Here is a 12843-nt window from a genome sequence, read left to right on the forward strand (position 1 = left end):
AAGAACTGACTGCTCTTCCTAGAGGTTCTGAGTTCAATTCCCAGCAACCACACTGTGGCTCACAAGTATCTGTAATGGGGTCTCACAAGCATCTGTAATGGGGTCTGACACCCTCTTCTGGTGCATTTGAAGACAGCTGAGGTGTACTCATACAAAAGGGAAAAAAAGTGTACTACCACATGACTGTTTTGCATACACATATGTCTGCTTGGTGCCAAAAAAGGGCATCAGATGCTCTGGAACTGAAATTACAGATGGTTGTGAACCACAAAGTAGGTTCTATAAATTGAGCACAGGTTCTCTGGTAAAGCGCTCAGTGCTCTTAACCCCTGAGCCACTTCTGCAGCCCCTCTTGTTGGTGGTAGGTTTTTTGTTTGCTTGGTTGGTTTGGTTTTTTTGAGACAGGATTTCTCTGTGTAGCCCTGGCTGTCCTGGAACTCACTCTGTAGACCAGGTTAACCTCGAACTCAGAGATCCACCCACTTCTGCCTCCTGAGTGCTGGGATTAAAGGTGTGTGAGGACATGATGCCACTTCATGTTGTTCTTTTAAGAGATAAGCAAGGGTCTCAGGATGTTGCCTGGCCTTGAACTCCCAGCCTCAGAAGATGCTAGCCCCTCAGCTTCCCTAGCACACCACCACGCCTGTGGGTAGGGATTATTTTCAAATACTCCAACAAGGAAATCAAAGTTGAGATATGAGGGATATGAAAGAACAAGAAAGCAAAGGTTGGAAGTTTGAGAAATACATTTTTTTATGTTTTGTTTTGTTTTGTGTTTATGGACCCCAGGACCTCTGCAAGCTAGGTAATTGCTCTGCCACTAATTCACACCCCAGCTTAGGAGAAAAAAAAAGAAAAGGAAAGATAAGAGAAGGAAGAGAGGATCTCACTATATAGTCTGGGCTGATCTGGAACTCGCTATGTAGGCCAGGCTAGCCTTTAATTCATAGAGATCTGGCTGCTTCACCTTACCAAGTGCTAGGATTAAAGGCACTCACCACCAGGTCTGACACAATTTGGTTTTTTGTTTTGTTTTGTTTTACTGCCTGTCTGTATTCTTTGTTTTACGTTTGTTGTTGTTGTTGTTGTTGAATATTTTTTGTGTATTCTTAAACAGTTTCACAGTGTGTCTTGATTATAGCCATCTCCAACTCTCCTTTCCCACCCCCACTTGCCCACACATCCCTGCCTATCTTCATTCCCCTGTCTTTTATCTTTTTGATCATCCATCAGATGCAATTAGTACTGCCGGCTAGACTGTTCACTGATCTTTCAGGCTTAATCTTGGCCAAGCCTTATGTAGGTTACAAGTCTTCTGTGAGTTTGTGAAGGCCATGGGCTCTGTCATGTCCAGAAGACAGCATTTCACAGCATCCTCCCATCTTCTGGCTCCTGCCTTCTTTCTGCACCTCTCCCTTTTTCAGAGTTTCCTCAGCCTCTGGCAGGCAAGGGTTAATATAGATATTCCCATTTAAGGCTTAGCACTCTGCAGTCATCTGTCAGCATTTTGACCAGTACTGAGTCTGTATAGTCACCACCACCTTCTGCAGAGAGAAGCTTCTTTGGCCAGGAGTGAAGGCAGCACTAATCTGTGGGTGTAGCCAAAATATTTGGAAGTAGTTGGACCTCTTCATTTAACAAGACAGTAGTAGTCAGTTTCTTCTTAACCTCCCGAGACACCGGCTTTTGATCAAGTTTACAATACCAGGCTTGTCTTCTCTCTGTCGAATAGACCTCAGATCCAGCCATTAAGTGTTGGCTGCCTCTGTAACTGTCCCACCATTATTGCACCAGTGGGCACATCTTCCCTTGTAGCATTCAGGGTTCATTATTGAACAAAATGGAATATCACACGGAGATCGAGGGCAGTCTTTTAGGGCAGGTCACTTCATATCTCATCTCTAAAAAATGAACCTTGTGTTGGAACCTCCAGGCAGTGAGCACTGGAGATACAAAGACAGGTGGATCTCCGTGAGTTGAAGGCCAGTCTGCACTAGTGAGCTCCAGGCAAACGAAGGCTATACAGTGAGACCTATGTAACCTCAAAAGGGGGGAAAAATGGATCTTGTGGGACTGCTGTGAGGATTAAGGAGGGATAAATGACCCCTTAGCCTTTCTCAATAGACTTGGGGGGGATGGGGCGGAATGTACCATCGGCGGTCCTGTGCGCAGGCGTGCTGTGCTAGGACGCAGCCGGTCAGTTTTGCGGCTGCGCGCAGCTGGTTTTGCGGCCGCACTGCTTGACGGCTACAGCACCGCCCCCAGGTTGCCGGGTAACGGTGCGCGCGCGTGGCTGCGTAAGGTAAGACTGACCGGAGGTTGGGAGCCGGCGGGTCGGTTGTGTTCTGTGTCCAGAGTGTGAGCGGCTTCAGGCGTGAGTGGGGTGGGAGCTGGCTGTCACTCAAGCGCGCATGGGCACAGCGTCCTGAGGGCTACCGAGCACTTCGCTCTCGATGACAGATGCCGTCTGCCGCAGACCCAGGCTGGTCTGCGCTGGCCCTAAGCCCTGCAACTCTCAGGAGTTGTGCATGGGAAACACAGATACAAGTGTGTTTTCAAATGATGAGGAGCCCACGAGGGGTGAGGATGGGACGCAGTTGGCAGCGTATTTCTACTCTCAGCACCGCATCAAACCAAGCGTGCTGCTGCCTGCCTGTAATCCCAACTTTCAGAGGTGGAGGCAAGAGTATCAAGCTGTTTTTATGGCCATCCTCAGCTACGTTCAAGTTTGAAGCCAGCCTGGGCTACGTGTGGCCTCGTCTCAAAAAATAAATAAATGATAAGAGACCATGGGTGAGTTTTACATTAGGGAGGCTTCTTTGACACCTGATCCAAGAGTGTTGGGAAATGATAAGGATCCACCTCTTCCTGTGTGGTTTGTGCTTGGATTGACACTTAGGAGTATATAAAAGGGGTTGGGCTGACCATTGGGTGTGATGGTTCATGCCATTAGTCGTAGGTAGCACATGAGAGGCTGGGGCAGAAAGATCATAGTTTAAAGCTAGCCAAAGCTACATAGCACGACCATGTGTCAGCAAAACCAAAAATTTAAAATGAGTCTTAGGCTAGCAGGTTAGGGGAAGAATAAAGGACGGGCCTTGCTTTTGGACAGAAATATGCTTTGTGGTGCTTTGGTGTGAGTCCATGTGTAAGTCCTGGTGTAAGGCCAGGTTTCTCCTTAACAATCTTTGCAGGTACATTTACACACAAGTTATTCTTTTTTTCACTTGTATAGTGGGAATAAAAACATGGCTGGGCTGGGACTGTGGCCCCTTTGATAGAGCATTTTCTTTGAATGAGCCAGGCCCTGGGTTCAATCCCCAGCACTAGGAAGAGAAGCAAGTAAAAGCCTTTATATCCAGTCCTCCAGACCGTCCTGGTCTGGTCTACCCTATACATAAATACCTGATGTTTGTATCTGCACTGACATGTAACACTTGAGTGCTTGGTTCCCCTCCCTGCCCCCCTCCCCCCAGGAAGCCAGAAGAGGATATCTGATTCCCAGCAACCAGAGTTGCAGGTGGGTATAAGCCACCATGTGCATGCTGGGAATTGAACCTGGGTCTTCCGGATGAGCATCCAGTGTCTTAACTACTAAGCCTCTCTCCATCCCCATGCATGGGTATCTTTGACACTCACTTGTCAGTTGTTCTAACTTTACTTCCTTGGTCCATGTTTCCTTGTCTTTATTGAAGTTCCTGGCTTCAAGAGAAATTCCATGAACACCTTGGCCAAGGCTTGATGTTTCTATCATCATCATCATCATCATCATCATCATCATCATCTTGTCAGTGTTTGCCTGCCTGTGTGTCTTGTCTGTGCTTAACATGCATGCAGTACCCACAGAGGCCAAAAGAGGGCATTGGATCCTTGGGACAGGAGTTACAGATAGGCCTGAACTGCTGTGTAGATGCTGAGGATGGAACCAGAGTCCTCTAATGGAGCAGGCAGTACTCTTGCCACCTTGTTTCTTTTTAATGGTCATGAAATGTTAAAGCCACCCACCTCCTCAGGCCCAACTCTCTCTTGCCTAATGAATGCTGGTTTGAGGGCAAGGGCATCCAGGTCATCAGTTGTATTCTGTCCTTTGTGAGGGATTATGTAGGTGACCTGAGAGCTCCCTGTAACCTCTCAGTTTAAGTCATGTGTAGACCTGACAGCTGCAGGTTCAAATCCCCCACCTACCTAGTGAAGTTGCAATGTACACATTTGCATGGGCTGTGGCTCAACAGTGCTTTGTGCTGGTCGCTGGCAGCAGCTCTGTGTTACATCCACCTTGCTTTTGTGTGTGTTCCACACTTGTTTTGTCTCCTTGGGTCAGCGTAAGACCCAGAGTAAAGAGGTCTTCAGCTTCCTTGGATCCTCCTAGGTAATTCTCTACCTGATGGGTAGCTGTGTGGCCTCTCACTCAGGCCTAGCCCACAGTGAACAGATGCAACCTGTACCTGAGCGGGACCCACAGAGAGGTCCCGTAGCTGTCATTCACAGGGCCCTTTACAGGCCTCACTGACCCGAATGTTGCCTTGACTGTAAAATGGCATTGCTTGTGCTCACTTCATAACCAGTATCATCAGAGTATGGCTGATGCCACTCTGCCAGGTCCTGTCCCAAGCACTCTGTGAACCATGGCTTCGAGAAGCTGGTTTTCTCCCCTTTTCTAGATGAACTAAAGCCCAGAGGCTGGGGGGGGGGGGGGGGGGGGTTGCCCACAGTTTTACAGCTAAGATGCAACAGCTTGCTGATTTGGGTGCGTGCACTGTGGAAGCTAGCACCGACACTCGCTTGTCAGATGTTCTAACTTTACCTCCTTGGTCCATGTTTCCCTCTGTGTCAAAGTCCCTGCACACACCCACTGGCGTTTAGTGGGACATAATTGCCCCTTAAATGACAGTGACTCTGCTATAATTCACAGATTTCCCTTTTAAAAGTGGGAGCCAGGCATGGTGACTCACACCTCAAATCTCTGCACTTAGGAAGTAAAGGCAGGGGGACCAAGAGTTCATGGTCATCCTCACCTGCATGGTTCAAGGTCAGCCTGGACCACACAAAACTTGTCTCAATAAAGCAAACAGAGAACCCTGAGGACTGACTACCCCAGGGATTCACCAGACTACTTCTGCCAAGGACACATTCTTGGTTTTATCTCTTTGTCCACTTTATATCCAGTACTTCTGAGTATTAGCAGTCCCTGGGAGATACTTAATGTTTGTTGGTCAAGGAAAAGAAAGTATGTTGTCCTTAAAGGCAGGAATTCTCAAGGCATGTAGCTAGGCCTTGGTGTCAGCAGCTTCAGTTAAAATGATGGTACGGGCTTCTTAGAGGTCTTAGTGTCTGAGATACCTCAGTGACCCATGTACTGATGTCCTCGTTATATGGTATCTTCTAGTTCATTGTTTTACAAATACTCTGCTTTTCCTCAAGAGACTGCGTGATCCTGGTTCGTGCTGGCTCTGTTGTTCTGTGATTACTGAGTGGTCCCTTCCTTTGTCCTCTAGAGACCTGTTATCCTTGAAGAATGGCAGAGGCAGTGTTCCGTGCTCCAAAGAGGAAAAGAAGAGTGTACGAGAGCTACGAGTCACCACTGCCCATCCCCTTTGGTCAGGACCAAGATCCCAGGAAGGAATTCCGAATATTCCAGGCCGAAATGATCAGCAACAATGTGGTGGTGAGGGGTGCAGAGGACATGGAGCAGCTGTACGGGAAGGTAAGTCCCGCCCTTTCCAGTTCCTTCCCAGAACAAGCCGCTCTGAAGCTTCAACTGTAAGCCTGAGAACTAGACACACCCAACCACAAACCAGCATTACAGCAACACGCAGGGTGAAGCGGTGTAAAGACAAGTAATTTACAGAAAGAAAATGAGTAAAAACATGACACTCACCCCCACTGACTTCTGTCCCTTCCCAGAGGTCGCTACAGTGGCACAGGGCCCATGAGCCAGGGCCTGTGGAAAGTTCTCCAACATCTCTGCTCTCTGTCCTTGCTGGGCACTTGTTAGGCAGGACGACAGGTGAGACCCATTCTCCATGTCCTTCTTATTGCTGGGACATTTTTAAAGCCAGCCTGATGGAGAGATGGCTGAGCAGTTAAGAGCAGTGACTGCTTTTCCAGAGGTCCCAGATCTAATTCCTAGCACCAATATGGCAGTTCACGGTTGTCTGTGATTTCAGTTCCAGATGATTCAGTATCTTCTTCTGGCCTCCGAAGGCACCGGGTATATGTGATACAGATAGACATGCATCCAGGCAAAACACCCATACACATAAAATTTAAACGATTGGGTCTTAAAAAGTAATTGTTTTTTTTTTTAACATAAACTGATCAATACATAGTTTATAGCCATGATGTCACTCCTTATAAGCATACCTTTAATCCAGTGACATTATAAATTTATGGAGCAGTTTCCTGTCACCACAGTCCAGGATTAGGGTTTGCTAGTTTGGTTTGGTGCTGAGGTTTGCACTGCTGGCCACCTGTGAACTGTACTTGCCATCCCCTCTGGAAGATATTTACCTATGACAGTTAATCCTGCTCCTGCTCCTGCTCCCAGCTCAGGACAGATGATGGGCATTCTGCTTCTCTTCTACCTTCCTTAGAGGGTTTACAGTAATGTCAGTGGCCTCAGCCCTGGGGTCCCTGTGGACCTGGTGCTTTAAGGCCTCATTGGGTCCTGTCTGCCTACATTTCCCTGCCAAGGCCTTTGTTTGTGAATAAGGTAGAATGAGGCTTTACACTACTGGACAAATTTTAATTATCTTATTACTATTTGATTTTTTCTGTTTATTTATAATCAAAAGCAGGGAAATTATGTATTTAGGGGGAACCAGCAGAAAAGAGAGGGACACTTCCTCTGCAGAGTACAAAAGAATCCAAGAACACCTAGGTCTGTGGTGGGTATAGTTCTCATTCCTGGATACACTGCGTTCCTGAGCCACATGTGAGAAAAGCTGCCCCTGCCTGTTCTGGTGCCTTCAGGATGCTGGACACAAGTCAGCGTAATTTGTCATGAGACAGGAGCTGGTACTGAAGCTGGGGGCTGCAGAGATGGATCTATGAGTAGCGTACACAAGGTCCTAAGTTCAGACCCCAGCCCCATGGGAAAGAATCAACATTGATGGCATACAGATGTGCACATGTGCACCTGCACACCCACATATGCACACGTGCACCTGCACTCCACATATTCACACATGCACCTGCACACCCACATATGCACACGTGCACCTGCACTCCACATATTCACACATGCACCTGCACACCCACATGTGCAAGGCACACATGCACCTGCACTCCACATATTCACACATGTACCTGCACACCCACATGTCCACATGGGCACCTGCACTCCACATATTCACATATGTACCTGCACACCCACATGTGCAAGGCACACATGCACCTGCACTCCACATATGCACACATGCACCTGCACACCCACATGTGCAAGGCACACATGCACCTGCACTCCACATATGCACACATGCACCTGCACACCCACATGTCCACATGGGCACCTGCACTTCACATATGCACACATGCTCCTGCACACCCACATGTGCATACATGCACGTGCACTCCACATATGCATACTGTACCTGTACACCCACATGTGCACACTTGCACATGAACACTTACACACACTACAGAGGTGGGAATGTATGATCGTTAGGAAGTCAGGGAAACATGAGGCTGTTAAATAGTTCTATTCCACTGCAGCTGCAAACCTGACCACTGAGCATCAGCCATGTTTCTTCTTGAAAGGGTTACTTTGGAAAAGGCGTTCTTTCCAGAAGTCGTCCGAACTTCACACTCTCCAATCCCAAGCTGGCTGCCAGATGGAAAGGTAAGCTACATAGGTTTCCTTTGGTGCTTACATGTCCTGGTGAGATGGTACGTTTTGGAAGAGAAGCAATACTGACAGCAAAGAGCAGAGCAGCTACAAGAATTTGCATCAAAACAGCTATTCTGTTCAGTTTGACTTTTTTTTTTTGACTGTCTCACTACTTAGCCCAGGCTGACCTTGAACTCAGAATCTCCCATCTGCCAGCAGATCAGGCCAAAGGATCTTTTATAGTTCTTGGGAATGCATTCACTTTCCTTTAGAAGTCTTACACATATAGGGCCTTGATTTCAATCCTTTGCCCCTCAAAGACAGGAAAACTATTATTCAGGCTTTTTGGTTACGCTTTGCCTGGTAGGATGCTGTGTGTAAGAACTTTCTTTGCCTGTGCTATTGTCAAAATGAGCTTGGTGTTTCATTTGCAGAGGTAGAATTTATAGTAACCGTAGCATTGTTAAACATTTTATTAATATGGGGCTGGTGGTGAGACAACTTGGTAGATAAAAGTGCTTATCACCAATCCTTATGACCTGAGTTAGATCTCCCGGATGAACCCTGTGTTAGAGTTTGCGTGGGTGTGGGTGTGTGACATATACATATATTTATATATACATATATAAGTGTGTATGTGGGGATTTGTTCATACATATTTATATGATTTATTAGAGTGGCTTACAGGCTGTGGACCAGCTAGTCCAACAGTGGCTGTCTGTCTCCTGACAGACAGTCCAAGAATCCAACAGTCCTTCAGTCCACAATACTGAATGTCTTAGCTGGTCTTTAGTATACCTTAGAATCCTGAAGAAGTCTGCTCTAATGCCAGAGAAGCAATGCTACAGCAGCAGGATAGATGTACTTGCCAGTGAGAGTGAAGGCACGCAGGCAAAAAGCAAAACCTTCCTTCTTCTGGGACTTCCTTTTATGTGGACTGCCATCAGAAGAAGTGGCCCAGATTTAGGGTGGGTCTTCCTACCTAAAATCATCCAATCAAGAAAAACTCCTCACACCTGTATCCAGCCACTTGCCTTTTTTAGTTAATTCCAGATGTAGTCAAATTATCACAGACCCACATGGTGGAGAAAGAGAACTGATTCCTGAGTTGTCCTTTGACCTACACACACACACACAAATAAATGGAATTTAAGATTTGGAACTAATGTGCATAGCTCCTTAATTTACATTTCTTTTCTCCTAAAACATTTTTCAAGGCATCTTCATGACAGTTAATTAAGCAATACCAGTAGGTTAAAACATAAAAGAATTGTCAGGCATAGTAGTATATGTCTTTAATCCCAGGACTCAGGAGGAGTTCAGTACCAGCCTGGCTGGTTCCAAGATAACCAGAGCTACAGAGCCTGTCTTGAAAAAGCCACAAAATAAATAAATAAGTAGATACACACACACATACACACACATACACATACATACATACATACATACATACATACATTTATTTTAAAAATTATAAAAGAATTTCTTTAAAGCTAAGTATAGTAGCTCAGACCTATTGCTGGGAGCCAGCCTAGTCTGGAATAATTTGAAATGGGACACAGTGTTGGATGGAGAGTTAGCTTTAAAGACTGATGGTCTCCTGACATTGTTTTGAAGACTGATGGTCTCAGAGGTAGCTGTCTTAGGGAATAGTCACCTATTGTTCAGCCTTCATGAGAGAGACTTGTCAATTTTCTCCTGTCAGAATGCCGTTGCTTCATAAACCACCCCAGAATCCATCTCAGCAGACTCTTTGCCTCCTCCGAGGCATCAAGCTGAGGAGCCTCTGGGCAAGCCTCCTTAGGCAGCAGGTGAGGCTTATCTCAGTGTTCTGTGACTGTGAAGAGACACCATGACCGTGCTAACTCTTATTTTAAAAAAAAAAAAAAAAAAATAAAAAAAAAAAAAAAAAAAAAAAAAAAAAAAAAAAGTATTTAGTTGGGGCTGGCTTACGGTTTCAGAAGTTTAGTCTATTATGATGGTGGGAACCATGCCAGCATGCAGGCCGACATGGTGCTGGGGAGCAGCTGAGAGTTCTACATGCAGATCCACAGACAGCAGGAAGAGAGAGACACCAGGCTGTTCAAAACCTCAAAGCCTGTCCCCAGTGACACACTTCCTCCAATAAGGCCACACCTACTAATCCTTTCAATTAATGCCACTCCTTAGTGACCAAGTAAGTGTTCAAATATGAGTTTATGGTGGCCATTCTTATTCAAACCACCACAAGGCTGAATTTGGGAAAGGAGACAACTTATCCTAAAGGCAGAATGAGGAGTAGGAGTAAAATCTAGACCATTGAGTGACCTGAAAAACACTTTGGAAGAAAGGCCTTGTCCTAGCTGACACCCAGAGGTCTAGCTGAAGCCAACTCCACACCCCAAACCACACCACCATCAAGGGTCTCTCCAGCCACAGAGGGAAAATGAAATCTAAGCTTACACGCAGGGCCCAAACATCCCACAGATGAACTGTCCCCTTACGTATCTGCTTCTGAGCTGGGCTAAGGCTCTTAGAACCCATCTGAGCCAGCAAGAGGTTGTAGATGCATGGAAAGATGGCGGTCAGAAGCTGGCTGTGGCCAATAGACAGTTAGCATTAAGCTGTGTGACTGTGTGGATCTTGAAAGTATCTGTCTTTTTAGGGTTTTAGTGGGTTTTGTTCTGTCTAAGGAAGTCTGTGTGGAACTAATAGAACGTCTTTCTGTTCCAGGTGTGCAGACAGACATGCCGATAATCACCTCAGAGAAGTAAGTGAGGGCTATCTTGGCTCCGTGTGGTCTTCTCGGGTCTGGTGTTAGGTAGTCTGTGATGACAACACTCTGTGCCTTCATTTTTTCCTATGAGTACATAATGCTTGAAACTGAGTCTGGATTTAATGTGGCTCAAATCCCATCTGCATGTATGGCTTGTTCAGGTCACCATCCCAAAACACCCACTGCTGTCATATCTAGAATGTGTTAGAAAGTCCTGAGACTTGGTGTTCTAAATAGGTCTCCCAGCGGATATGGGCAGATGGTCCTGCCCTCTTGCTTGCTCTATACTATAGAGTCAAAGGATCTCACAGAAGTCGCTGTCAACTCCTCTTAGACATTCTGGAAACATTCCCCCAACTTCACAGTCACCTGCATGGTGCCAACATGTCACTCCCAGGATTTCTTCCCCCTACAATCTCATGTACAGCCCCCAGATACTGAGCCCACAGCCCTCTTCTCTCTGCCATCTCTCACAGTCTTGGGTTCAGAGTCAGTTCCAGGATATCAAGGCAAGACCTCAAATCTCTCTGTCGCATGGGCTTTAGCGGTCCCTTAATAAGACTAGGACTAAGTGGTGGCTCGTGTTTGTAATATCAGCACTGATACAGTAGGGTTGCTGTAAGTACAAGGTCAGCTTGATCTACATAGTGAGTTCTGTTCTAGCCTGGGCTAGAGAGTAATCCTTTTTTTCTTGAGGCTGTCTTGTCTTGCTGTGATGAAAACACATGACCAAAGCAAAGTTTAATTCTGCTAGTGTTTCTACACCACAGTTTATCATCCAAGGAAGTCAGCATAGGAATTCAAACATGGCCAAGAACCTGGAGGCAAGAGCTGATGCAGGGACCATGGAGGGATGCTACTTATTGGCTTGCTCACTCAGCCTGCTTTCTTACAGCACCTAGGACCACCAGCCCAAGGATGGCCCCACCCACAATGGGCTGGGTCCTCTCCCACCAGTCACTAATTAAGAAAATGCCCTATAGGTTTGCCTCCAGCCTGATCTTATACAGGCTTCTTCCTAATTGAGACTTCCTGCCCTTACATGACTTGTAGCTTGTGTCAAGCTGACATAAAACCAGCTAGCACGGCCCTTTCTCATAAAACAAAACAGGTGTCGATTCATCTCAAGCCTCATTGTTTGTATGCTCTAGTTCAGACCCCAGCCCCTCTATAAAGCCTCGTTATGCTATGCATAATGTCCACGTAAGTCCACTGTGATGTTCCCACCTTCTATTCCATGATGGCAGACTCATGGCTGTGCCCTGCAGGCAAGCAGAGTATCAGGGAGGCATGTTCCCAGGCTAGCCTTGGAGTGGGCCTTACTTAGAGCCTGGCAGAACCTCTATCCCTGAAGGCCAAGTACTCAGGTCGCCGTACTCAGAGCTAGGATTCTGAAACAAGATAGAGGCCGTGAGGACCCTCCTGATCATGCTTGCTGTGGAGATGTGAGAAGCCACACCTGTCTGAGGATGAGTCCCAGACAGACGCCCCCTGAAGAGCATCACTTATTAGCACTGCAGTGTCTGCAGTCTAAGTGTCCAGAAATGGTCCCTCAGCTCATGGATGTTTCCTCCAGCTGCCAACCCAAAGGACCACAGACTCAGTGACTTAAAGCAACAAAAAAGGATCTTTAGTTCTAGAAGCCAAAAGTCCAAAATGCAGTTATCAGCAAGGCCATCTCCCTCTGGAGGGCACAGGAGGCCATTTCCTGCAAATCTCAGCTTCTGGTGGTGCCTGCAGCCCTCAGTGTTCTTGGCCAGTCCTGTTTCTAGTATTCTTTCTGTGTGTGTGTGTGTGTGTGTGTGTGTGTGTGTGTGTGTGTGTCTGTCTGTCTGTCTGTCTGTCTGTCTGTCTGTCTGTCTGTCTCCGTGTGTGTGTCCGTGTCCATCCTTGTCTGTCTGTGTTTCCTCCTTCTGCTAAGTACACCAGTGAGGACGACCTCATCTTAAATTGAAAAAATACACTACTGGAGTAGCTTTCCCATGAGTAAGTGGGCTCATCTCCAGAGTGAGAGGAATCCACACACGAGAACAATAAAGCAGCCGTTTATGGCAGTGATGCTGGAGATGCCAGTGGCTCAGCCCAGACTCAGAAGAGTCAGGCCCCGAGCCATGTGTAGTTTTTAATGCAGTGTGTACTGAGACAAATCAAGTTGTGGTTTACGCTACCCTGAGGGCCTCGCAGTGAGAGAGCAGATGTGTAACTTCTTGGGCACATCTGTGCTGTACACTTGACACACTTCATCTCGGTCCATCCTCTC

The 12843-nt window shown here is 46.7% G+C and overlaps 1 protein-coding gene across 9 annotated transcripts in view; it reads left to right on the plus strand.

Annotated features, from left to right (window-relative positions):
* Tsen2 (tRNA splicing endonuclease subunit 2) overlaps positions 1-12843 on the plus strand; it is a 62858-nt gene that overhangs the window by 23840 nt on the left and 26175 nt on the right. For 3 of the 9 annotated variants that reach the window (XR_013112571.1, XM_076940308.1, XM_076940304.1), the window contains exons 2-4: positions 5496-5704; positions 7759-7840; positions 10541-10577. Coding sequence is in view for 8 of the 9 variants with exons in the window: in XM_076940308.1 (XP_076796423.1) it covers positions 5516-5704; positions 7759-7840; positions 10541-10577 (308 nt within the window). In the remaining variant the exon portion in view is untranslated. The other 6 variants (XM_034512363.2, XM_076940306.1, XM_076940305.1 and 3 more) reach the window with 6 other exon arrangements.

Source organism: Arvicanthis niloticus, chromosome 9 (assembly GCF_011762505.2).
Source record: "Arvicanthis niloticus isolate mArvNil1 chromosome 9, mArvNil1.pat.X, whole genome shotgun sequence".
NCBI lineage: Eukaryota > Metazoa > Chordata > Mammalia > Rodentia > Muridae > Arvicanthis > Arvicanthis niloticus.